We start from the raw sequence: 27,446 nt of genomic DNA, 5'->3' as shown, positions 1-27,446 counted from the left end.
GCCACGTCTGGGCCGGGGTTGCACTCAGTGGTGCTGACGGTGGAAGAGGTGGGGCTGGAGCTGAAGCCGGATCTGGATCCGGATCCGGTGCTGTGTACTCCGGCGGTGGAGTCCGACGAGCCTGGAGAGGAGCTCAGACTGGGGGCCTCCTTCGGTAAGCAGGGGCCAGGGAACCGGAGCAGGACCGGGTGTCCGGGGGGCCGTTGTAGGCCAGCCTTCAGGTGTCTCAAGCAGGTGTGTCTGCTGACCGAGTGAGGCATGCTAGGCCCCAAGGGGTTGTGTAGGGGCAGCCGGGCATTTATCTTGGCCAGGTGGGTGCACATGGGTGTAGAGCGCGGTTCCGACGAAGTTGAACCGACACCCGCCAGGAACAGAGATAAAGGATGTTGGTCCGAGGTCTTGCCACGCAGTGGTCCTTGTCTGGCCGGGCATGAGCAGGGACTGGGGCCGAAACTAACTCATTGCTCACCAGTCTGGCGTGAGATACACTGTTGCTTGAGGTCTCGGCAGCCATCCGTTTTGAACTGACAGGAACGCCCCAGGCCCTTTCTCCCAGTCCTTTCCGTGGTGCGCACAGTGACGGTCGGAGCCACTGAGGACACCCTCCTGCTCGGAAGATCACCCCCTGCACTGACTAGATTGGGGCTTTCCCTGGGGAGGGACATCTTTTGTCTCTTTTCTAAGGGCTTCTACCTTCTAGAAACACCGAGCCCTGTGATTTCTGTTGTAGGAACTGGTATTTATGTAAACTGAACTCTAAAAATTTCATACGAAATCCAACAGACGATTATGGCATTCGTTTTGAATCCTAGACTGGATCTCAAGACATCATTTAGATCTGCTTAGGCAGGATTCGCCGAAAAGAGGAGACAACTACAAGTCTGTTACCATAGCGTGAAGAAAGACTGGCATCTCTTGAACATGGCAATGTAGCGCACAAGATGGGAAAACAAGAGGATTCTGGACCTAATTCATTCATTTGCTGCGTTACTTTGGGTCAAGCCTTAAAGTTCCCTGTGCCCTAGCTTCCTCATCCGTAGACTGGGAATAATGCCTAGATTGAAAAACTCAAATAGACTATTGAAACAAACTTGTGAAAATCTGTGCAAGTGCACAGTTTATAAATACGGCTGGGTCTATAAAATGATCGAGTTTTATAATATTTAGAGGGGCCAGCAGGTGGCAGGGTCTCTGAAATATATATGTGTGTGTGTGTGTGTGTGTGTGTGTGTGTGTGTGTATGTGTATATATTATCGGTTTACATTTGTCCTTAGATTATGGTTTTCAAATTTGTATTTTAAATCTTCATCTCTATTGTCTATTACTTGTTGATCTCAGTTGCTTGCTTCCAGCAGTAACTCCTCCACATCTATATGCTAATAGAAGCTGGGAAACCTAATTGTCTAAAAGTACTCAAAATGAAAGAAAAACTCATGTGACACTAGTAAAAATGACAATGGTGTGGATTTTTTATATCACTTAAGGCAGGTTGGAAATATTATTTTTTTCTTTTTCCTCTGGATTTTGTAAAATGTGACCTCCAGGTTAAGTTTTACTGCATCTGTTACTCATTCACTAGGCATTTATTGGGCTACAGTTAGGTATATAGGGGCCCTCTAAATGCATGCTCACATAGCAGTTAAACGAAAGAGATCCTTGAGGACTACTTAGGAGGTCTAGGGTTTACTTTTTAAATTTGATCAAAAACCTTTAATACCTTAATGATAACAATGAGATTGGGGTGGAGGGGTCAGCAGGTGGTATGGTGGTTGAATCACTGGACTCCCACATGGCTGACCACGAATCGTGGTCCACGAATCGTGGACCTGGCAATTTCCTTTCTTACTTTCCCTCTCTCTCTCCCTGGTGAGCACACATGCCCAGTAGCAAATTTAAAAAATAATAATAAATAAAATAATCTCATTTTTATTTAAAAAATGAGATTCAGCTTCAGACAGCTGTGCAGTTTCATTTACTGAAATTTCCCAATTTTGTAGTATCTGGAGTCACCTTAAGATACTAAAATATTGGAACCTGCAGGTGGTACACCATGGTTATATCGCTGGATTCCCACGTAGTTGACCATGGTTTGAGTCCCGGACCAAGTGGCTTAAAACTCATGCTGGGTCCATGTGCATGCGTGCGCAAGATCCTGAGAGGAGAATGGAGGAGAAAGGATTGCATCATGGCCATCCCCTTTGGGCGTGATTTCTCACTTTCAGTCTCTTTCTGGTGAGTGCATGCGCCCTATAGCAAAAATATCTCTTTAAAAAAATGCTAAAATACTGTTTCTTTTGCAAACCAAAAAAAATTACCTATTTAGTACTTCTATAAAGTCCTTTAGACGTTGGTCTCAAATTATATCTTGCTTTACCTTAACCAGCATGTTAGTTGGGGACCAGCAGAATTTTACCATTTGGGGACAGTATCAAATAAAGGGAATGTAAGTATGGCCTGTTCTGTAAAATAACTCATAAAAACATTTTATTATGAATTCTTCTTTCTATCCAGAATGCTTTAATGCATTTTTTTCCCTTTTTATTCATGATAGGGCATGTGTGTGCGCACATGTGAGAAAAAGAGGAGCACTCACCACAGGGTCTGTTCATGACAGTCACACTAAGATTCCCTTCCTCCATCCTCCAGCCTTCAGGGTCTTGGGCACTCATGCATGCTTGGAGTGTTTCAGGCTGACTGGGCCAGGGATTCAAACTGGAGGCCTCTCTTGAGCCGCACATTACCTCTGCACCAAGGGCCGTCCATTGTTTAATGCATTTTAACTAGTCTGAAATTCTTATTTCCAATGGTAGCTTCCATGTGTTGCTTTTAACTAAACTTTTGACCAGTGAGCAGCAAGAAGTAAGGAATCTGTCCACACTTGTGCATCTTCAGTGTGAATGAAAGTTAAGGGCACAATCTGAAATCATCTTGCCTGAAGTACTGGCTCCATAATTTGTGGTAATCTGTGCAAAAATTAAAACGTAGGGCTCTTTGTTAAAAATTAAGGGGCCAGGGCCAGTAGGTGGTGTGATGGTTAAGGGCACTGGACTCCCACATGGCGGAACGCAGTTTGAGTCCTGGTTGTGGCAGCCTGCTTCTCACTTTCCGTCCCTCTCTCTCTCACTCTGTCCTTTTCTGGCCAAATTAAAAATAAATAAATGAAGTTAAATAAAATAATACTTAAAAAAAAATTAAGGGGCTAGCTGCAATTTATTCTGGCTAAGGCCACATGGGAGTCTTGGGTTCAATTCTCCCTCTACTTTAAAAGCCAGGGGCAGTGGTGTGTACCTATAGTCCTAGCTACTCAGCAGACAGAGGCAGGAGTGTGATATAGCCAGATCCTGTCTTTAAAAAGAAAAAAATTACATGGGGCCAGCAGGTGGCGTGGCGGTTAAAGTGCTGGACTCCAACATGGCCAACCATGGTTTGAGTCCTGGATGTGGTGGCTTGAAAAACACTGGGTGTGTACATGTGATGCCCAAAATCTCAAGATGATAATGGAGGAGAAGGGAGTATGTTATGACCATTCCCCATGGGAAGAGCTTTCTCACTTTCTTTACTCTTTCTCCCCTGCGAGTACATGTGCCCCATAACAAGTTAAGAGATATAAAGTACTCAATAAATGCTAGCCATTATTATTTATGATTATTCCTTGAATAGGTCCATCTGATTTAAAAAAAATACAGGAGGGACCAGCAGATGGTATAATGGTTACACTGCTGACTACCACATAGTTGATGACGGTTCCAGTCCCAGATTGGAGGCTTAAAACTCAGGTGCTTGTGAGTGCATGCCCAAAATCCCAAGAGGAGAATGGAGAAGGGATTGTGGCATGGCCATCCTCCCAGAGGGGTGATTTCTTGCTTTCTGGCTCTCTCTCTCTAGCAAGCACATGCGCCCTATAGCAAAATCTCTTGGGGGAAAAAAAAAACCCACAAGGAAGTATTATAATTTATGTAAGGCTGGGGCTAGCAGGTGACATGGTGGTTAAGGGCGCTGAATTCCCACATGGCTGACCACAGTTCAAGTCCCAGACCTGCTTTCTCACTTTCTCTCTCCCTCTCCCTTTCTTCCTCTCTGGTCAAATTGAAGTAAACAGATGAATAAATAAATGAATAAAGTTAACTGAAAAAAAATTTATGTAAGGCTTTATCATCTTAATTTTCTTGTGCACATCTCTATTTTGCATTTTTTCCAGGCTATATTTTATTGTAAACTCTGGCAACTTCATGGGAAAAAGAAATCTAATAAACTTTACATTTCATTCATGTTAATCTAAATTCCCTTTTTAGCTTTCTTTAAACTTTATGCTTACAATTACATGTTAAATAGCACAATCAGAATATTTAAATAATACGGTTACATTTTTAATACTTTCTAGTTTTTGCGTTTAATGTACACATTCTATTGGATCGTCGGAAAAACATGACGTATTTTTCTACATTTTTCTATGCAAAAATGTGTCATGACTTCGGACTACCCAATACTTAATTGATAAGAATTTAGCCTGTTTATCTAAATACTTGATAAGCAACAGGTGAGATTATACACAAAAGCTTCAGGGGTCCAATTATCAGGGACAAACACTAAAATGTAGTTACTAGAACTAACCTATAAAAAACCAGTTTCAAGGTCTACCCAACTATAGAGTACTTGATGCTGCTCCTTGAGTCTGGGGCCACATGGGAGACCTGGGTTAGATTTCCAGCCCACCCTAAAAACAAAACATAAGAAAACACAGCTGGAGGGACCAGCAGATGGCGTGGTGGTTAAGGCGCTGGACACTCCCACCTGGTCAGCCACAGTTCGAATCCTGGACCTGATGGCTTGCTTTCTCACTTTCCCTCTGTCTCTTTTTCTCTGTGTCTCTCTCTGGTCAAATTAAAATGAATGAATGAATAAATTAAAAAAAGAAAACACAACTGGAGTCCAAGCAACTTGGAGGCGTAGGTAGAAAGATTATGAGCTCATGGCCAGCAAGGGCAATATAGTGGGACCCTGCCTTTTTAAAAATTTAAAAATATTTATTTATTTAATTCCATTTGTTATTATTTTTTAACTTGACCAGAGAGAGAAAGGGAAAGTGAGAAAGCAAACTGCTAGGTCCAGGACTCAAATCGTGGTCAGCCATGTAGAAATCCAGCGACTTTAGCCACCATGCCACCTGCCAACCCTGTGGGACCCTGTCTTAAAGAAAAAAAAATACAGACACATGCAAAGTCAAAAAAAAATCAGTTTTGAAGGAGTGATAAATTTGTTAAATTGAATGCAAATTGCCACTGGCAATTTTCAGTATATTTGTAGTTGTGGCATTTGATGTTAAACTGAGGATAGGCTTGGTACCAGTAGATAGCATAATGGTTACATCGCTGGACTCCCACATAGTCGACTGCGGTTCAAGTCCTGGACCCAGTGGCTTAAAATTCATGCTGGGCATGTGTGAGTGTGTGCCCAAATCCTGAGAAGAGAATGGAGAAGGGATTGTAGCTTGTGGTCATCCCACCCAGGGGGTGATTTCTCACCTTCTGTTTCTTTGTCTCACCAGCAAGTGCACACACCCTATAGCAGAAAAAACTGAAATAAAAAAAAAAAAAAAAAAAAAAAGACAAAAAACTAGAAATTAAAAAAAATTGAGGATAGGCTAACGTAAAATATCTCGAACATGAAATAATGCTTCTAATTGCAATAGTTCATATGAAGAAGTTAACTTTCTCACCAATCATAATAATTTTCCTTCTATTAAATAAGATGCCATAACTTTCATATTTTTATTTTAGGTCTTACTGAAAAGATGAAACCTGATGAAACACCTATGTTTGACCCAAGTCTACTCAAAGAAGTGGACTGGAGTCAGAATACAGCTACGTTTTCTCCAGCTATTTCCCCAACACATCCTGGAGAAGGCCTGGTTTTGAGACCTCTTTGTACTGCTGACTTAAATAGAGGTATGGTCTTACTCGGTTTATAAGTCCTGGCTAGAATTATGGTGAGCTTTCTGTTTTCTCCATAAACATTATGGTGCTGATAACTTAAAAACAATTTTTGACTTGTGAACTTTTTTTTTTCAATTTTTTATTTTATTTAACTTACTTTATTTATTTATTTATTTTAACCAGAGACAGACAGAGTCGGAGAAAGAGAGAGAGAGAGGGAAAGTGAGAAAGCAAGCACCAGGTCCCGGACTTGAACCGTGGTTGACTATGTGAGAGTCCAGTGCCCTTAACCACTGCCACCTGCTGGCCCCATGAACTATTTTTTTAACCTATTTTTTTTGGTCATAGGTTATGTGTATTCACTCAAGAAAGCAAGCTCCAATGTGCTGTGGTCACACTGCAATCCCTTTTCCTCCATTTCAGCATCTCATCAGAATTATGGGCATGCACACATAATTCTGTGTGCAAGGTCTGACACTTTCATGTGAACTCTGCCTCACGTTTCCTCGTGCTCCCTCCAGAGGGAGGCCACGGCCCCACGAACCACAACAGCTGTTTGTACGGTTTCCAGTCCCACTCCCCGTGGTCCCACCTGAGGCATTCACATGCCACCCAGAAAACGGTCTAACGTGTGCAGGCGAATGTGCCTGGCTCTGTGAGGGCCCACGTGCTCACGCCTGCTGCCACAGCCACAGGTGTGTCAAGATGCCAGTGCCCCTCAGTGGTGTGTTTTTCAAGGCACCAATGCCAGGACTTGAACCACAGTTGGCTATGTGGGATCTGGCTCCCTTTACAGGGCTTAACTGCACTGTGAAGCTGGTCCTGTAATTTCTAAAGTGACTGGAGGTGGGGAGCCAAATGGTAGTATGGTGGTTAAGGCAGCTGAATCCCACGTGGCTTACTGCAAGGTTTGAGTCCTGGACCCAGTGGCTTAAAAATATGCCATGCCTGTTCTTCCTTTCTGGCTGCTGGCTGTGCTGTCGGTACCCTCTCCCTGTGCTCCCCGCCATATGAGCCTAGGAATATTGAGAAAATCAAAGACTCTCTGCTAACAGCCTGGCGAAAGGATATCAAATCTGTCAAAATCAAGAAAAATAAAGATAATATGAAGGTTAAAGTTCGATGCAGTGGATACCTTTACACCTTGGTCATCATAAAGAGAAGGCGTAGAAACTGAAGTGGTCAGTGCCCCCGGGTTTGGTGGTGAAGGAGCTAAAATGAACCAGACACTGCTTGAACTACATTAAACATTTTAAAATCTGAAGAAGGAAAGAAAAGAAAAAGGCCTTGCGCGTGCACTCATGCACGCACCTAAATCCCAGCAGTGTAAGAGAAAGGATTGAGATGTGTTCATGCCCCATGTAGGAGGGTGCTTCCTTATTTTCCCTCCCTCATGACTCCCAGTCTCTCTCTGGTGAGAACACACACACCTTACAGCAAAGAAAAATAAATAAAGTGATTGGGACACTCGGTTCCAAAGTGTGTATTGTCGTGAATAGACCAAATATTACTATGAAATTGCAAATGACTTAAATACAGCACTGCTCCTTTCTGGTTAAGCCAAGAAGATTTCTCATAAACAAAGGTAGAATGATTATGATTTAACAAATAATCTGTAAGAAGCTGGAAGGGAAATGAAGGTAGAGATCATTTTCCTTAGGTTAGATAAAAGGATTTTATCTTCTTTTTTTTTTTTTAAGAGGTTTTGCGTTAGGCCATGCAAGGGGTTGGGAAGAGACACATAATGAGAGGGAAAGTGAGAAGTCACCCTACAATCCCCTCTCCTCTGTTCTCCAGCATGATTTTCAAGCCACTGGGTCCCGGACTTGAACTGCAGTTGGCCATGTGGGAGTCCAGCCAAGTAACCGCTATGCCATCTGCTGGCCCTGTATTTCTTTTATCTTCCTATGACGGGGAGCACATGCAGGTGCACATAAGAATGACGAGAGAAATGCACTTTCGATAAAGTCTCTTCACACCACAATCCTCATTCTCTGGTTCTCCAGGTTCCTGAGGATGCTGGGCACCTATGCACAGGCCCACTGTGTTTGCAAGCTGACCCGGCGACCTGAACCTGCAATCAGCCATAGGCCTCTGGCGCTGCAGAACACTTGCATTACTGCATTACTGCCACAGCGGCTGGGCTTATATTTCTTTCTTTCCTTTCTTTTTATTATTATTGTTTTTAAATAACTGTTTTTTAAATTTAACTTTATTTTAATTTGACCAGAGAGGAACAATGAGAGAGAGAGAAAGTAAGAAAGCAAGCCGCCAGGTCCAGGATTCGAAAAGTGGTCAGCCATGTGGGCATCCAGTGCCTTTTTACCACCACACCACCTGCCAGCCTGTTTCTATTATTTAAAAAAAAAAAAATTGCCAGGGATAAGAGCACGAGAGGAAGTAACCCCCCTGCCAATGGGGCAGTCACATTGCAATCCCTTCTCCTCCATTCTCCTCTTGGGATCTTTGGTTGACTATGTGAGAGTCCAGTGCCCTTAACCACTGCCACCTGCTGGCCCCATGAACTATTTTTTTAACCTATTTTTTTTGGTCATAGGTTATGTGTATTCACTCAAGAAAGCAAGCTCCAATGTGCTGTGGTCACACTGCAATCCCTTTTCCTCCATTTCAGCATCTCATCAGAATTATGGGCATGCACACATAATTCTGTGTGCAAGGTCTGACACTTTCATGTGAACTCTGCCTCACGTTTCCTCGTGCTCCCTCCAGAGGGAGGCCACGGCCCCACGAACCACAACAGCTGTTTGTACGGTTTCCAGTCCCACTCCCCGTGGTCCCACCTGAGGCATTCACATGCCACCCAGAAAACGGTCTAACGTGTGCAGGCGAATGTGCCTGGCTCTGTGAGGGCCCACGTGCTCACGCCTGCTGCCACAGCCACAGGTGTGTCAAGATGCCAGTGCCCCTCAGTGGTGTGTTTTTCAAGGCACCAATGCCAGGACTTGAACCACAGTTGGCTATGTGGGATCTGGCTCCCTTTACAGGGCTTAACTGCACTGTGAAGCTGGTCCTGTAATTTCTAAAGTGACTGGAGGTGGGGAGCCAAATGGTAGTATGGTGGTTAAGGCAGCTGAATCCCACGTGGCTTACTGCAAGGTTTGAGTCCTGGACCCAGTGGCTTAAAAATATGCCATGCCTGTTCTTCCTTTCTGGCTGCTGGCTGTGCTGTCGGTACCCTCTCCCTGTGCTCCCCGCCATATGAGCCTAGGAATATTGAGAAAATCAAAGACTCTCTGCTAACAGCCTGGCGAAAGGATATCAAATCTGTCAAAATCAAGAAAAATAAAGATAATATGAAGGTTAAAGTTCGATGCAGTGGATACCTTTACACCTTGGTCATCATAAAGAGAAGGCGTAGAAACTGAAGTGGTCAGTGCCCCCGGGTTTGGTGGTGAAGGAGCTAAAATGAACCAGACACTGCTTGAACTACATTAAACATTTTAAAATCTGAAGAAGGAAAGAAAAGAAAAAGGCCTTGCGCGTGCACTCATGCACGCACCTAAATCCCAGCAGTGTAAGAGAAAGGATTGAGATGTGTTCATGCCCCATGTAGGAGGGTGCTTCCTTATTTTCCCTCCCTCATGACTCCCAGTCTCTCTCTGGTGAGAACACACACACCTTACAGCAAAGAAAAATAAATAAAGTGATTGGGACACTCGGTTCCAAAGTGTGTATTGTCGTGAATAGACCAAATATTACTATGAAATTGCAAATGACTTAAATACAGCACTGCTCCTTTCTGGTTAAGCCAAGAAGATTTCTCATAAACAAAGGTAGAATGATTATGATTTAACAAATAATCTGTAAGAAGCTGGAAGGGAAATGAAGGTAGAGATCATTTTCCTTAGGTTAGATAAAAGGATTTTATCTTCTTTTTTTTTTTTTAAGAGGTTTTGCGTTAGGCCATGCAAGGGGTTGGGAAGAGACACATAATGAGAGGGAAAGTGAGAAGTCACCCTACAATCCCCTCTCCTCTGTTCTCCAGCATGATTTTCAAGCCACTGGGTCCCGGACTTGAACTGCAGTTGGCCATGTGGGAGTCCAGCCAAGTAACCGCTATGCCATCTGCTGGCCCTGTATTTCTTTTATCTTCCTATGACGGGGAGCACATGCAGGTGCACATAAGAATGACGAGAGAAATGCACTTTCGATAAAGTCTCTTCACACCACAATCCTCATTCTCTGGTTCTCCAGGTTCCTGAGGATGCTGGGCACCTATGCACAGGCCCACTGTGTTTGCAAGCTGACCCGGCGACCTGAACCTGCAATCAGCCATAGGCCTCTGGCGCTGCAGAACACTTGCATTACTGCATTACTGCCACAGCGGCTGGGCTTATATTTCTTTCTTTCCTTTCTTTTTATTATTATTGTTTTTAAATAACTGTTTTTTAAATTTAACTTTATTTTAATTTGACCAGAGAGGAACAATGAGAGAGAGAGAAAGTAAGAAAGCAAGCCGCCAGGTCCAGGATTCGAAAAGTGGTCAGCCATGTGGGCATCCAGTGCCTTTTTACCACCACACCACCTGCCAGCCTGTTTCTATTATTTAAAAAAAAAAAAATTGCCAGGGATAAGAGCACGAGAGGAAGTAACCCCCCTGCCAATGGGGCAGTCACATGGTAATCCCGTCTCCTCCATTTCTCCATCCACCTGGGATATTGAGCACGTACATGCACACGCACCTGTTATGTTTTCTGTTTTAGAGTTTTGTTGTAGGGTGTGTGTACTCACCAGAGAAAGGGAAAGTGAGAAATCACCTTCTGCGGGGGTGGCCACACTGTAACCCTTTCTCCTCTATTATCCTGGGATTCTTGGGCACACATATGCATGCCCAGCATGTTTTTCAAACTGTAGGGTCCACACAGTCAGTCATGTGGGTTCCAGTGCCTTACCCACCTTGTCATCAACTGGCCCCAACTTGTCATGTTTTTCAAACACCCAGGTCTGAGACTAGAACCACATGATTAACCACATGGGATCTGGGTCTTAATCACCAGGTTACCGGTTGGCCCTCTATCTCTTCTTTTTTAAGATCTAAATTATGCAAAATAATTTCCTTAAATTTGGGAAATTACAAATCAACTTCTTTCTTTCCAGTTTTTCTTTTTGGTAGAAAATCTGAAAAAAAATAATTTTGGTTAACTTAACTACTGAGTGTAGAAGTTAAGATTTTCAAAGTTCTAAATGTGCTGCTCACATTCACTTAGGATAACATTAATAAAATTAATTAGGAATCTAAAATTATAACCATAACAGTGTTATATTATTTGTATTTTATTTTACAAATAATATGCCTTAACCACCACACAACCTGCTGGTTCCAATTTGCCATTCTTTATATTGAACTTAATGTAAAGTACACTGAAAAAATGTATGTGCTGGTTTTATATATATGGATATTAAGGTTCTAACTACTGCAAAAATCCTATAGTGTTGAAACGTCTTTGCTGTCTGTAGTGATCATAGAAATAATATGCTTCTGTTTAATTGTCTTAACTTATCCTTAAGGATGATTCAATATAAAAAGTTGTTTTAAAAAGTGTCTATCTCAGGACCAGCAGTTAGCGTAATGGCTATGTTGCTGGACTCCCATATAGTCGACTGCAGTTTGAGTCTCGGATCCGGTGGCTTTAAACTCACACTGGGCGCGTGTGCGTGTGTGTCCAAGATCCCGAGAGGAGAATGGAGGAGAAGGGACTGTGGTGTGGCCATCCCCTCTCGGGGGTGATTTCTTGCTTTCTCTGTCTTTTTGGTGAGTGCACACGCCCTATAGCAAAAACCTCTCCCCCCCAAAAAACGTTTCTATCTCAAGACACACACATACACACACACCTCCAAAAGGGTCCTCAAGCTGTGCTCTCCTCCATCCCAGCCAACCAGCATCATGGGCATATGGGCACCTAGGATGTAGACCTTGGGGCACAAACCTGGAACCTCCCTGCACAGCCTCAGCGTTGCAGTGTTGTGCCACTGCTGCTAGCCTCATTCTAGAAACTTCTGCAAAAATAGTTGTGCACACTCAGCTTACATACTGCCTTTTATATTTGATCTTCCTTATGCTCATCTCTTGATTTGAAATCTGTTTTTCAAAACTAGGTTTTTTTAAGGTATTGGGTCAGCTGACAGAGACTGGAGTTGTCAGCCCTGAACAATTTATGAGTAAGTATTATACTTAGTATTTTCTGAATGAAAAGAAGTATTTTATTTCCTAGAGTTCTGTTCAGTGCTTGTGTTTTTTGTTCAAATAGCTAGAAGTCAAATAAAAATTACCTATTTTCTTATTTTAATGTTTAATATGGCTGTATTATTCTAAAATCAAATGTAGCAATTTTTAAAAATCTTAGTTATTTCCTTTTATATGATTAGGTTATTAACAGAAATTTCATCACCAAATCAAAATTTTAAAAGGATGTTTTCTACTTTTTGGTTCATGTATATTAAAGGTTTTTTTTTAATTATTTATTTAACTTTATTTATTCATTCATTCATTTTTAATTTAACTAGAGAGATACACAGAGAGAGAGAGAGGTGAGAGAGCAAGCTACCAGGTCCAGGACTCAAACCATGGTCAGCCATGTGTGGGAGCACCCAGCACCTTAATCAACATGCCACCTGCTAGTCCCTATATTAAAGTTTTTTTTTTGAGAGATTTTTTGCTAAAGGGCACACGTGCTTGCAGGAGAGACAGACAGACAAAGAGAAAGTGAGAAATCACTCCCCAGGAGGATGGCCATGTTGCAGTCCCTTGTATTCCATTCTCTTCTCGGGATCTTTAGCATGCATGCACACGTGTTGGGCATGAGTTTTAAGCCGAGTCTGGGACTTGAACTTTGGTTGACTACTTGGGAGCCAAGCATTGTAACTACTAATACCATCTACTGGTCCAAAGTCCAATTTTTTAGATATATGAGAAAAGAGGAATCCAGCTGATCCAATGATTTGCCCAAGATCCCTTGTGATTTTTTTTTTTTTTGAGAGATTTTTTGCTATAGGATACATGTGTTCCCCAGACAGACAGAAAGCGAGAAATCACCTCCCAGCAAGGATGGCCACACTGCAATCCCTTCTCCATTCATCTCTTGGGATTTGGGGCATGCACACACATGTACCCAGCCTGAGTTTTAAGCCATCAAGTCTGGACCTTGAACTGCAATTGACTACATGGGAGTCCAGTGACGTAACTATTAAACCACCTGCTGGTCCCACCCCTTATGACTTTTAAGTAAAGGACTAAGACCTTAACTCCATCTAGTGCTCTAACACTACTTTTTCCTGTTCTGTTATTCTTATCCCTTAACAGGTTTCTTTGTGTGTGTGTGTACTCTTATCTGACCCTCCTGAGAATGAAGGTGTTCATTTTCAGATTCTGTTTTCCGTCATCAAATCTATTTTTTTCTCACATCAAGCCCCTATCTAGGAGGAGAGGATGGAAGTGATAATAGGAGAGACTGTATACCAAGTAATATTGTTGATATATATATTTTTAACTATTTAATTTTTTAAATTTATTTTTAATTTTACCACAGAGAGACAGAGAGAGAAAAAATTTAAAAGAAACCACCAGGTCCAGGACTCAAAACTGTTTGGTTGGCCATGTAGGAGTCCAACACCTTAATCACCATGTCACCTACTGATATTTCAACTGATTGGTCTTTTTTTTTTCAAGAATTTATTTATTTAATTCTATTTGTTATTTTGTTTTTAATTTGACCAGAGAGAGAGAGAGAGAGAGAGGGAGAGAGAGAGGAAAAGAGAGAAAGCAAGCCACCAGGTCTAGGAATTGAACCATGGTCAGCCACGTGGGAATCCAGTGCCTTTAACCACACCACCTGCCAGCTCAACTGATTGGTTTTTAAAGTTCTTTAATTTTTCTCCATGAGAGACAGACACACCTTTAACCGAGTCCTCGCATAGGTAGTCTGGATCATAGGCACATGCAGTGAAGCCCCAGGACATGACCCTGAAACCTTCCCATGTGGGTCCAGTGGCCTTATCACTGCACTACTGCCTGGCCTTGGTCATTTTTAGTAATATTTTCTTTAGAAATAGAAAGTAAATTACTATGGTAAAGTAGCTTTAAATCGTAAAGTCTGCTAGTCTTAGAATCTTTCTGGCATCTGACAGATTTGAATGTGTATGTTCCAATTTCCACAGAATCTTTTGAGCATATGAAGAAATCTGGAGATTATTATGTTACAGTTGTGGAAGATGTGACCCTAGGACAGATCGTTGCCACAGCCACTCTGATAATAGAACATAAATTCATCCACTCCTGTGCTAAGGTAGGTATTCACATTAATGTTCATGAGAAAAGTGAATAACTGTTTTCTAGCAAAACCAACTTTTCATTAGACTAGTTGTTTTCTCACTGCTTTTCATTGATTTATAGAAATCTCTTAGTAACAGGCATTTCCCCAGTGTCTTGTGAGAGCTAGAGGGTAGAAAATGTTAACAGTATGAATTATTTACTAAATCTGTATGTTAGATTTTGTAGTCTTAGAGAAATCAAGTTGGTATCAGGCAATTTAACAGTAATGTTTAAAATCCTTAACTTTCATTTTTTTTCAAACAAGACTTTGTGGTCCAGCAGATGGTGTAAAGATAACATCGTTGGACTCGCACACAGATGACCGTGGTTTGAGTCCCAGACCCAGTGGCTTAAACTCATGATAGGCATATGTGCATGCATGCCCCAAATCCCGAGAATGGAATGGAGAAGGCATTGTGACGTGGCCACCCCCCACCTCTGCGGGTTTATTTCTCACCCATCTGTCTCTTTGGCTAGGGCATGCACCCTCTAGCAAAAATCTCTTAAAAAAAAAAAAAAAAAAGACTTCGAATATATTACTACATCAACACAAATTTCTATCAGTTTCCAAGTGACAAAGGGTTCAGAATACTGTATTTTGCTCTGTGTCACTTTTAATGTTTGTATTGTGTCCATATACCCCTCAAAAAGGCACGAGCTAGAAAACCACCTACTCCAGTGAGAGAAAGATGGGAGTACCTGCAAAGTATTCTAAAAGGTTTATGGATTTTAGTGAGATTTCTATAGTAGGAATAAATTTAATTTGTATGTCTGAACACAAGAAGTGTTCAGACACATTTCTGGATGTCTGAAATGAACTGTTGTTAAGCAAGGAATAAAAGAATGGATGTATGGACTGGCATGTGTAATGGCTATGTCGCTGGACTCCCATGTAGTTGACTGCGGTTCGAGTCCTGGACCCGGTGGCTTAAACTCACGCTGGGTGTGTGTGCGCATGTGCCCAAGATCACAAGAGAATGGAGAAGGAACTGCAGTGTGGCCATGCCCCTTGGGGGGCGATTTCTCACTTTCTGTCTTCCTGGCAAGCACATGCGCCCTGTAAAAAAATAAATCTCTCCAAAAACAAAAGAAAAGAAAAAGAATGTATGTATGATGTCCATGACAAGATTATATTTTGATGCCATGCATGTTGAGATCTCTGTAAAAATGTGGCTGGAAGCTTAGGATATGACCAAATTGAAATTAGGCCATAAGGTGATGATTGATTCATTATACTAGTTCCTCAATACATTGAAATTTTTTTTTGCCTTTTTTTTCCCTTCACCAACTTTCACTTACTATTTTAGTTAAAAAAAAAAAAAAAAGCTAATTCTTAGGTCTTTAAAGATTGTAAATATTTTCAGAGAGGAAGAGTAGAAGACGTTGTCGTTAGTGATGAATGCAGAGGAAAGCAGCTCGGCAAATTGTAAGTAGGCGGGAACAAAGTAACCCCAGAAAATCGGTGCCTGTGTTTCAGTGTAGTTTCTGATACCTGCTATAAAAAGGTTTCCTCTTTCAAGTTAATTTTGGGGTTCATAAATTATGAACCCATTTTTAGGCTACAGCTTAGACTCAATTTAATGAAAAAAACAAAAACAAACAAACAAACAAAAAACACTGTATAGCCTAGTTTTTCCTAAAGTTTGGAAATTACAATTACACTACTTTACAATAGTGGTATCTTTAAATTACGTTTTAATAGTATTCTTACACAGCAGTGATTCTGTTGATCAGCCCAAACTTTCTTTTAACATAAAGAATGTTTTGGGGAACCAGCAGTTAGTGTAATGGCTATGTCGCTGGACTCCCACATAGTCGACCGCGGTTCGTGTCCCGGACCCGGTGGCTTAAAACTCACACCAGGCGCATGTGCGTGCGTGCCCAAGATCCCGAGAGGAGAATGGAGGAGAAGGGATTGCAGCGTGACCATCCCCCCTGGGGGGTGATTTCTCGCTTTCTGTCTCTATGTCTCTGTCTGTCTGGCGAGCGCACGTGCCCTACAGTGAAAATCTCTCCAAAAAAAAAAAAAAAAGAATGTTTGGGTCGGCCCTGTTCTTAGTGGTTGAGAGCAATATTCCACACAGCTGACCATGGTTTGAATCTAGCTTGGGAATCCTGAAAAACACATTTAAAATGTTATACATGCATATACATCACGTGTGTGCACATGGGTGCTGTAAATCCTACCAGGATGAAGAGATGGAGAAGAGATTGCAGCATGTGGGGTGCTCACTTTCGTCCCAACTCTGTTAAGCCCAGGTATCCTCTCACAATCAAAAAAAAAAAAAAAGAGTGCTTAGGTTGAGTTTAATTATTTGTCCTATTAGTAGGCTTGAAATTAATAAGAAGTGTTTGAGAACAACAATGCTTTGGTGATTTAAATGCTTATCAACTTACAATGTGAGTGAACAAAATGAAAAAGCATGTGACCTAAGCCTATTTTCATAATTACTAAGTGCGGTCTCTCTACCCTTCCCCTTTAAAATGTCAGGTTATTATCAACTCTTACCTTGCTGAGCAAGAAACTGAACTGTTACAAGATTACCCTTGAATGTCTACCACAGAATGTCGGTTTTTATAAGAAGTTTGGGTATACAGTATCTGAAGAGAACTACATGTGTCGGAGGTTTCTGAAGTAAAAATCTTTAAAGAAAGACAGCTATCAAAGGAGCTAATGCTGCAAGCTTATTCCCTTCCTAGAATTAAAATATTTTGTTGTGGCAACCCAGAGAGACCTCCATAAATACTGGACTGGCAAAAACACTGTAATACTGAAAGTATAATGACATTTAGAAGATTATTTTGGGCTGGTGGGACATGCTGTGAATAGATTACAGATGAATTATTACAAAGGGGATGATGATTTTTAACCAAAGGAATATATTTTTAACTTGAATCTTTTCTTGCATTGTATTTTTCTAAAGTTTGGCTTCATTTCTTGGTAGTCAAGAGTACGGGTAGTAAGGAGTTATGGCCGCTATCCATACTGCTCATTTTTTAAAAAGTACACATTGAATAAGGCTGTATCTTATAAAGTTAAATACTTTTGTTTCAGAGAAACACACATGGATATACTTACAGGTGGATGATTTCCAACACATTACATGAAGTTGGATAAATTAGTTATAACTCTGTATAGTGCAGTCCAACATTTGTAGACCCTAATTCTGGTAAACAACCTGGTCAGTCTTTTAAAGAAGTAGAATAAACAAAATTACCTTGTAAACTGTGACATGATTCAAATAATTGAAACATTTAAATAAGTTTATATAGTTCTATGTAGATAAAGTAGCACCTATCTTATCTCTGAAACACAATAATTATTCATTAAAAATACCTAAGAGTAAATATAAGGGGACATTGGAGTTATTAATTAGCAAATCTGAACATTTGTATTCTACCCCGGTTACACTTTTCATAGGTTTCTGAAAGTCTCTCTTCTGAATAACATTTTTATGGAAAATGGAGTATTACAAAATCAAGTGGAATACTTTAAAAAAATGTATTGTATTGCATTTTTGACATTCTTAAAATATTGATGGAAACTTTTCTATTTAATGTGATCATAATGGTACTATTCTGGTCACTATCCTGTTTCGACTTTATTTAATTATTTTTTACAGCTGAAATTAAGAATTCAATATTTATTAATGGTTCTAATCTTTTGCATTCCATGTTACATTAAACCTGTTCATAAAGGTGAATAGTTGTTAGTCATTTTTTTTTAACTTATTAAACTATTACATTAAGTCACGGTTCATAAAGTTGTAGTGAACTTGGATAAGCAGAGCTGACTTTTTTTTTTTTCCATCCTCTGACTCATACCACCTCAACTGGATTTTGGATTTCCCTCCACTGCCGTCAAAAGCTGGCTATCCGGGGAACCAGCAGTTGGTGTGATGGCTATGTCACCGGACTCCCATGTAGTTGACCATGGTTCAAGTCCTGAACCGGGTGGCTTAAACTCACGCTAGGGCGTGTGTGCCCAAGATCCTGAGAAAGGAGAACAAGGGATTGCGGTGTGGCCATTCCCCACTGAGGGGTGATTTCTTGCTGTCTCTCTGTCTGTCTGGGAGTGCACACACCCTATAGCAAAAACCTCTCCAAAAAAACCACAAAAGTTGGCTATCTGGGGCCAGCAGGTGGTATGGTGGTTGAGGTGCTAGATACACCCACATGGCTGACCACAGTCTGCATCCTGGACCTGGTGGCTTGCTTTCTTACTTTCTATCTCTCTCTCTCTCTCTCTCTCTCTGGCAAGCATACATGACCTCTAGCCAATTAAGATAAATAAATAAATTCTTTTGGGGGGGGAAAAATAGCTTTTACAAAAAACGGTTGGTGTTCAAAACAATAGAAATTCTTCACCAATAGAGGACACAATACTTATTTATTGATGACCTACCTATGCAGATGAGCTGATCCTGCCTCTAGTGAACATTAGTTCTCTCTTTTCAGGACAACCTACAACTTTTGCAGGACAATAGCTTTGTTAAGTAAACTGGCAATTAAAAATCTGCATTAAAAAATAAGTTTGGTTAAATATAAAATTAATGCCTTATTACATTTCTTACTACCGAACAAAGAGTTGAAATTATCCACAACCTTGGCATTTCAAGAAATCCCTTCAAATAGTGTTAGACGACTGGACTCCCAAGCAGTTGACTGCAGTTCGAGTCCCGGACCTGGAGGCTTTAAACTCACCCTGGACGCATGTGATTATATTCCCAAGATCCCTAGAGGAAATGCAGAAAGGACTGCGGTGTGGCCATCCTCCCTGGGGGTATGATTTCTCGCTTGCTCTCTCTGGCAAGTGCTCACACCCAATAGCAAAAATCTCTTTAAAAAAAAAAGTGTCCCTAAGGGTATTGTCTTGAATCTATCCATAGGGAAGTCATACAGGTAAAGGATTAAAAAAAAAAAAAAAAAGTCACCAAGGAAAATTATATGTGCTTAGCTTTAGTTAACCAGCATAGATTTTATGATTTTTTTTTTTTTTTTTCTGGAGAGGTTGTTGGTACAGGGCACATGCACTCACCAGAAAGACAGAGAAAAACAGAGACAGAAAGCAAGAAATCAACCCCCAGGAGAGATGGCCATGCAGCAGTCCTTTCTCCTCCATTCTCTGGGGATCTTGGGCATGCACGCACATGCGCCTGGCGTGAGTTTAAGTCACTGGGTCCGGGACTTGAACCACAGTCGACTACATAGTGACATAGCTATTACGCCAACTGCTGGTCCCTGTTTTATGATTTTCTAAGCCACACTGTGAGTAAACGTGTATGAAGAAAAGTTGAATAAAATACTATAAGCTGTTGAATATATTCACATTTCTGTTTTTTTCTTTGAAAAGGTATAGTGAAGTCTCTGGGGGGTGATTTCTCGCTTTCTGTCTCTATGTCTCTCTCTGGCGAGCGCACGCGCCCTGTAGCAAAAATCTCTCTCAAAAAAAAAAAAAAAAAAAAAAAAAAGGTATAGTGAAGTAACAGTTGTGATTTTTACTATGTCCCATATGTTCTATATTTACATTTCATTCACTTTAAGATACATTGTAACAGCACTAAAATATAGATGTATTCATTAATGAATTGTCCTAGTATAGTAACATTTTGCCTTTTAGCATGTAATTGTGACATAATCTTAGATTTGATAAAGCATAGTATATAAGTGGCTAAGAGAGGGAAAAGTGTATTACTCAAAGCAAGAAGTATTTTTAAAGAGCTGCAAGCCGTTCTATGGATGACCTGCCATTTCTTCAGACATGAATTCTCTCACTTCCAACTCCAGACCTGCTCAGTTAATCCTTAAAAATATATTCGAGTTGGAATTTGGAGCTTCCATGAACTGTTGACTGTATTTTTTTTCTATATGTGACCACACTGTTTAGGAGGATATTGTTTTTTTTGTTTTGCCTTTTTTTAGGTTTGTGCCATTAGAGCACATGCACTCACCAGATAGGAGGAGTGAGGACAGGGAGAAATCACCTTCCAGGGGGAATGGCCAAGCCTCAGTTCCTTCTCCATTCTCCCCTCAGGATTTTGAGCATACACGCACATGCACCCAGAATGATTTTTCAAGCCACTGGGTCCAGGACTACAACTGTGGTCAGCCATGTGGGAATCCAGCCACCTTAACCACCCACTACCACCCACTACCTGCTTGCTGGCCCCTTAGAGGATACCCCTTAAGGGTTCCTTAATATCAAATGTTCATTCATTCTTCCTAATTTGTGGAAGTAAAATTGGGTTACTTTTATTTACCCAGAAGATAACAACCTAAGTAGAGAAGTTCTGAGGAATAAGCAGTATGAATAAGTTTTTCAACCTTTTTGAGGTATAATGGCACAATAGTTTTAATACAACCACCAATCTTCACAAAATAATTTTAATACTCTGTGCCTGGGCTAGCAGCATCTTACACTGTGACATTGCTATACATACATACATCAGCATTGTATCCAAGTACAAATGTTACAAGCAGAGTAACTTAAGCAATTGCCTATACAAAGGTAAGTAGACACTGTAGGTTATTTTTCTTCTTGAATCATTTTTGCTGCATAGTAAATTGCAATTACATGTCAGTATAATGTTACTGATCTATAGAATACACTTTGAACTGTGAGGTATGGCAACTCCCTATGAGAGAGAGCTAGCATGTAAACCTGAACATTTTGAGTGATTTTATTTTTTTAGCTGCCATGGATGGGAAAGACAAAAAATAATCCAGCATTCCAAGACCATAAAAAGTTTTCTGATCAATAAAAATAAAATCTTTTAGTGATTTTCAGCTATCTCTTATCATCTTACTGAAGCACTGTTGAGTGGACAAAGATAAAGTAAATATTGAAGTAAAGCTACTTTGTTATGAGATTATGGATTTAAATGGTTATTTTAAAAAAATGTAAATCCGCCAGGTAACTGCTCATTTACTTTACATCAAGTTGAGATCCTGATACATATATCTCAACTTTATAATTCAAGACTGCAGTTAAAATACTTCTAATTCACTTGAATTGCCATGGTAATAAGACAATTAGAAACCTTCTATTTTCTTAAAAGGACATGCTTATTAACATTTTCTGTCATTACGGTCTAAACTCAAATGAAGCACAAAATACTCCTCCAAATGAACATTCTGCTCGGAGAATTAAGTGTTTGAAAGTTGGCAGCAACAGCATCACAATTTAACATTTCCACCATAAAGTAGATACAAATAAAGTTAACTGCTATTTAAACAACAGGTAAGAAATTAACCAAAATTAGAAGGTTAGAATACTCTTCTGATTTGAGTATTCTCAATATTTGTTTTGTACTTTCAAACTGGACAGTAATGTAGTTTTCCTGCATTATATTTTGATGTAATTTAATTAAATTCTGCACCCATATTACATACATATTAAAACTGGTTGGTTACTCATACATTATTCAGATATTCTAGAAAATAAACCATGATTGGTTATATTTATCATAGTTAGCTATCATAAAACATTAGTAGAAATAAAGCAATCACAGAAATGGAACCAAATAGAGTAAAAACTACTTAACATTCAGTGGACAAACAGGTCCAAGAGAAAACAGATTTGTAATATTCTTATATGAGAGAGAATAAACCTCATGTTCTGTCCAAGTTAATATTGTACTGAAGATAACAGTCCCTTTTTCTCGTGTTTGTGAGAGACTATTTGATATACAGTGCTGGACAGGCACTTTAGTGATGACGTAAAAATTATAGTGGTTAAGAGTGGAAAAAAAAAAACTAGCTATAAGTTAATATCAATAACCAAACCTGTGTTTTTGGCCAGACTACTAGAGAGGATATGTGTACTTATGAAACTAATTTTAAAAAATCCTAACTCTCATTTTTAAAACTTAAATATACTATGAAGAATCTTTAAAGCATTGTTTCTGCTGAATATGAATGGATTATTATTAGACTGAAAGAGAGACCTCTGCTGACCTACCCAGTGGTGATCTATATACAGGAAGGCTGTACCAATACTTTACCAACTGAATTTTCGAACACCCAATGCAAATCTTGACTCCACTAGACCAATATATCAAATGACCTACTCACACAATACTGGACCACAACAGGGTTAACAATATGCTGTGTTCAGGGGGTAAAATAGAAGGGAAGGAAAAGCAGAAGAGTAATTACCACCCGGGTGAACAGAAATGAACTCGTAATTAATAGAGCAATTTGAATTTCTTTCCACTTTCCCACTATGCTAGTTAACAAAAGCTTTTACTGTATTACTGTATCACATGGAGGGAAACAAAGCAAGTAAGTTGGTGTATTAGGTTACCTTGCAGAGTACCTCTTGGTACCAAGGGAATGTACAGAAATCATTCCCATTAGAAAAGCACCTCCAGAGAGGACTGAGAAAAGTGAGATATGGAAGGAGTTTTGTTTGTGCTACCCTAAAGTCCTAACTATAAAAAGGTACACACTCCCCTCTTCCCATACAACATACTTAAAATGGTAAAAATGTTTTTCTTAGGACAACTTTATACATATAAATATAACATCGATAGATAAAGTGACACTGCTAATGCAAATCATAGGGGAAATTTGTATTAACTCAATGTAAAGAATTGATTAAAATGGTAATTTAAAATACCCCAGAAATCACTTTCCCCAGCAAATGCATCTTCAAAGAAAAGCTTCTGTCTGAACTGGAACAACCTCACAGAATCATTAAGACAACATAAAACAAAGGAGTAAATATTCCATACTACAAATAATTTACTAAGATTTCTTCAAGCCTCATACTTTTCAGTTTAAATTAATTTGTGGTTTAAAAAGAAAAGAAATTACAGAAAAATATTATGAAGTTTTCACTACTCTACATACTAATTTAGAGGTCACGAGGATTTAACATTTTTCTTTTTAAATGATGCAAGGCACTTTTTTGGGGGGGGTTTCATTCAGGACAAAAATAGTGCTACATTGGTTTATTATATTCTATTTAGAACCATTCTGGACAAACAAAAAAGGTCTAGGCAACTCTGAAAACAAACACAACATTTGGCTCTTACCAAAAAGAAAAACAAAAAAAAAAAAAGGAAAATCACTTGGAAATCTCACACTATTCTTGTTTTTGAGCATGTGGTACTATAAGGCAAAATATCTTCCTTTGATCATTAAACCTTTTTTCCCTCTAGAGTAAACAAAGTAGAAAGGGTAAGCAAGCAGTATTTGGATCATGTTAAAGTAAGGATAGTTGGCTAATGTCATGATTTAAAAAGTGGTAATTCGGGATCTAGAATTTTTAAAAATCCAATTAAGCTACTAAATTATACAAAAAAAGGGGGGGGGGCAGATTCCTGCATTTTGTTAATGTTTCTGTAAGAGGTTCCATCATAAAATTGAACTGTAAAATTATCTTAAAAATGTAATATATATAACACAAAATGAATTTTTAGCAAACCTTAGGAAATTCATGTTATAAATTACCCAAGCTTTATAAACAATCCCCCAACTTGCATTTTGTTTAAAGTAATAACTTTATATTATACAAATAAATTTCAAGTATGAAAAGTGCATTATTGCAATTAATACCTCTTTGCAAGTCCAAAAATCTTGGTTTATAATAAAACTGTAAAGTGTGTGTGTGTGTTTTTTCCTTTAAAAAAAAAAAAAGCCCCGCCAGTGTCATCTATTGGAGAAGTCCAACATTTTCTTAAAATGATGCTCAACAAGTTGCAGAAGAACATGTCTGGAAGCAACCTAAAAATGTAAAGAAACTACTTGTGTCTTTACAATTTTCCATTATTGTCTCCAGTAGTTTCTTTTTCCCATGTAGAAATTCACACCTTGCTCAAGTCAGCCATTCTGTGCAGTTGCCACTTGCATGCTTCCAAAATCATCATCTTCTTCATGTGTTCTCTTCAAACTACCTAGAAATTATTTTATGAACATAACATGGGAACAGAAATTCATGTTAGAATGTCACAGCAGGTAAAAGTTGTTTTTTTATATGATACCATGTCATACATTAAAAATTCTGTAACAGAATTTATGACAAATTAGTACTTTTTTTTTTTTTTCATGTCTCAGCCTCCTTAGCAGGTAGGATTACAAAAGCCTGCCACCACGCTTGGCCTTTGGTTGAACCAGGAATCAAACCCAAGCCTCCCATGTGTTGTCAGCTTCCAAAGCATAATATCTAAGCAGTGTGTGTCAACACACCTGGGAATAATAAATCCTTTCATTTAAATTACCCAAATAATTTTTTATCTTCACAAAAGGATCTGAGTTTTAAGTTCAAAGTTTTAGGTGTGGCTTATAATTAACATTAATTTTTTAAATACTGTGAAAACAGAACTTTTTTTCACAGGTTTTTGCCTTAGAGCTCATGTACTTGTGACAGTGAAATAGACAGAGACAGTGAAAGGGAAACTGAGAGATCACCCCTCAGAGGGAATGGCCATGCCACAATCCTTTCTTCTCTATTCTCCTTCTGGAATCTAGGTATGCACACACATGTGCCTGGTGAGAGTTTCAAACCACCAGGTCCAGAACTCAACCACTGTTGGCCATGTGGGAGTCCAGTGATGTAACTGCTGGCCCCTTAAAATAGAGCTTTTAAAGAGGTAATGGCTCAAAATTTTTTAACAAGCCACCAAACCTGGTGGCTTGCTTTCTCTCTAATCAAACTGGAAAATATTAATGATACTAATAAATAAAGTTAAATAAAAAAATTCTTTGGTTTATGCTATTTAGACACCAAAACATGTGACTTAGAGCATAAAATTTTAAGGTAATCTTATATTAGTACAATCTTTTTGTAGGTAATTTTTTTTTTTTGCTATCACTGATGCTGTTTATGAAGGGCAGCTGAAAATGGTTTCCAACCCAAGCTGTGGTTTTATTAGCAACAAGTCAAGGCTGGGAGAAAAGAAGTCATATAGCAAGATAGTCTGTCTATTCATTTCAGAGTATGCTAGTGCAGAAATTTCCCTCATAGAATCAAAGCCATCCATGTAGGTCCAACAGTTATAGTCAAGAAATCTGACTCTTAATGGAGAAAACCTTTAGAAGTGCTATTTTTTATTTTTTTGGCTAAGAATGGCTTGACTTAAATCTATATCCTAAAGGTTGCAGAGGACAGATTACAATATGAAGTTTATGTTTCACTATAGATTATGGACCTGAACTATTGGGTCGTCAGAAAGTCCTGACACATTTTTTGCATAGAAAAACAGAAAAATATGTTCTGACTTTTTCTGATGAGCCAATAGACTGAGATTATGGGAGTTATAAAAATTGGGACAAAATCTTAAAGCCACGGAAGAAACATTAGGATTTGAGAAGTGATTAAATAGAAGTAGTCAAGTAAAGAAGAGTCCCCACGGTAACTAGAAAATTAAAATCTGGGGACCACCTAATGGCATAAGCTACCTGGGACTCCCATAAAGTAGACCGTGGTTTGAGTCACAGACCTGGTGGCTTAAAACTCATGCTGGGCATATGTGCATGTGTGCTTAAAATCCCAAGAGGAGAATGGAGGAGAATTAATTGCAGTTGTGGCCATTCCCCCTGAGGGGGGGTGTGATTTCTTGATTTCTTGTCTCTAGTGAGCACACGGGCCCTATAGCAAAAATCTCTCTTAAAAAAATAAATAAATAAAGGATCTGACAGCCTTATGAGTATGGCAGTCTCTGGAGAGTGCACATGGCCTATAACAAAAATCTTTCTCAAAATTATCATCAATAAATAAAATAAAATTATTTTTTTTTGGAGAGGTTTTTGCTATAGGGCACGTGCGCTTGCCAGAAAGATGAGAGAGAGAGAGACAGAGAGATAGAAAGTGAGAAATCACCCCTGGGGGGGTTGGCCACACCGCAATCCCTTCTCCTCCATTCTCCTCTTGGGATCTTGGGCACGCATGCACATGCACCTGCCATGTGTTTAAACAGCCGGGTCCGGGACTCGAACTGTGGTCGATTACATGGGAGTCCAGTGACATAGCCATTACGTTAACTGCTGGTCCCTCAAAATTAATTCTTAAAAATAATAATCTAAATAGATACCTGATCTTCCAACCAGAATACTCAAATGACTAGGCACAGTGGTATACACACAGCAGCATATTATAACACACACATATATTATAAAATTTAAGCCTTTAGATATTATCTTACTTTAATTCAATAGTTTAACCCAAGTTTTCTCAACAATTTAAATTGCTCAGTGAAACTTGTACTGAGTTTCTTTCTACCCATCTAATCATTACCTTTATCCCCAACTTTCTCCAAAAAGAAACAAAACAAATCCTTACCTGTGGTACCAGAATGAACAGATAATGACTGTTCTATCCGAAGTGGTGACATCATCTGTATTGTTAATTTTGCTAAATAGATGGCTTCATATTCCTAAAAAATATTTTAATTAATGTGAATATGCATTTACACTTTTTGGAAACCCAAAGCAGTGATTAATATGTCACTAATATTCTTAAGTTTACACTGAAAAATCTAGTGCCATATTATTTTTAAAAAATAAAGGTTTAAAATTTCTCTCTGGGGGCCAGCAGGTGATGTGGTGGTTAAAAGTGTTGACTTGCTCTTTCTTCTTGGTCGCCGACATGCCATCCAGACTCAGGAAGACCCGGAAACTTCGAGGCCACGTAAGCCACGGCCAAGGCCGCATCAGCAAGCCCTGACGCATCCCGGAGGCCAGGGTAATGCTGGTGGCATGCATCACCACAGGATCAACTTCGACAAATACTACCCAGGTTACTTTGGGAAAGTTGATACCACTTAAAGAGGAACCAGAGCTGCCCAACTGTTAACCTTGATAAATTGTAGACCTTGGTCAGTGAGCAGACATGGGGAAATGCAGCCAGAAACAAGACTGGAGTAGCTCCCATCATTGCTGTAGGGCGATCGGGCTACTACAAAGTTCTGGGGAAAGGAAAGCTCCCGAAGCAGCCTGTCACCGGGAAGGCCAAATTCTTCATTTTTTGAGAAGATTAAGCGTGGGGGGGGTGCTTGTGTCCTTGTGGCTTGAAGCCACATGTAGAGTTTCATTAAATGCTAACAAGTGCTTTAAAAAAAGCTAAATAAAAGTGTTAGACTCTCACATGACCAACTGTGGTTCGAGTGCCAAAAGTGGGGACTCACTTTCTCTCTCTCTCTCTCTATATATATATATATGTCTCTCATTGGTCAAATTAAAA

The 27,446-nt window shown here is 39.6% G+C and overlaps 2 protein-coding genes and 2 pseudogenes across 4 annotated transcripts in view; 3 read left to right on the top strand and 1 right to left on the bottom strand.

Annotated features, from left to right (window-relative positions):
• Positions 1–6: 6 nt before the first annotated feature.
• On the top strand, positions 7–27,201 carry GNPNAT1 (glucosamine-phosphate N-acetyltransferase 1). Of its 3 annotated transcripts, none has more exons than XM_014592421.2 (6): positions 7–154; positions 5,779–5,946; positions 12,052–12,114; positions 14,110–14,237; positions 15,628–15,689; positions 26,864–27,201. In XM_014592421.2, the coding sequence occupies exons 2-6, from the start codon at positions 5,793–5,795 to the stop codon at positions 26,928–26,930; spliced, it is 474 nt and encodes a 157-aa protein (XP_014447907.1). In that variant the 5' UTR covers positions 7–154; positions 5,779–5,792; the 3' UTR covers positions 26,931–27,201. The 3 variants fall into 3 exon arrangements, with proteins under 3 accessions (XP_014447907.1, XP_006160604.1, XP_006160605.1); XM_006160542.3 differs by lacking the exon at positions 26,864–27,201 and adding an exon at positions 16,755–17,967; XM_006160543.3 differs by lacking the exons at positions 12,052–12,114; positions 26,864–27,201 and adding an exon at positions 16,755–17,967.
• Positions 6,640–7,452, top strand: LOC106736207 (60S ribosomal protein L38 pseudogene; annotated as a pseudogene).
• LOC106736206 (60S ribosomal protein L38 pseudogene) lies at positions 8,849–9,661 on the top strand (annotated as a pseudogene).
• Positions 20,598–27,446, bottom strand: part of STYX (serine/threonine/tyrosine interacting protein) — a 36,715-nt gene continuing 29,866 nt past the window's right edge. The window contains exons 10-11 of the mRNA XM_006160544.2: positions 26,547–26,640; positions 20,598–24,162 (exon numbers count right to left, since the gene is read on the bottom strand). Coding sequence (XP_006160606.1) covers positions 24,089–24,162; positions 26,547–26,640 — 168 coding nt within the window. The 3' untranslated portion in view covers positions 20,598–24,088. The remainder of the gene's footprint in view (positions 24,163–26,546; positions 26,641–27,446) is intronic.

Source organism: Tupaia chinensis, unplaced genomic scaffold (genome assembly GCF_000334495.1).
Source record: "Tupaia chinensis unplaced genomic scaffold, TupChi_1.0 Scaffold000688_1, whole genome shotgun sequence".
NCBI classification, from domain to species: domain Eukaryota; kingdom Metazoa; phylum Chordata; class Mammalia; order Scandentia; family Tupaiidae; genus Tupaia; species Tupaia belangeri.
Note: the sequence above shows the minus strand (reverse complement) of the source record. Positions and strands in the feature narration are given on the sequence as shown.

What these genes read in the sequence shown, in the direction of transcription:
- GNPNAT1 (XM_006160542.3), top strand. Translation starts at nt 5,793, where the DNA reads ATGAAACCTGATGAAACACCTATGTTTGACCCAAGTCTACTCAAAGAA. An exon ending in CAGCCCTGAACAATTTATGA is followed by an intron (nt 12,115 to 14,109) that starts GTAAGTATTATA and finishes CAATTTCCACAG; the next exon opens with AATCTTTTGAGCATATGAAG. An exon ending in GGAAAGCAGCTCGGCAAATT is followed by an intron (nt 15,690 to 16,754) that starts GTAAGTAGGCGG and finishes TTAAAATGTCAG; the next exon opens with GTTATTATCAACTCTTACCT.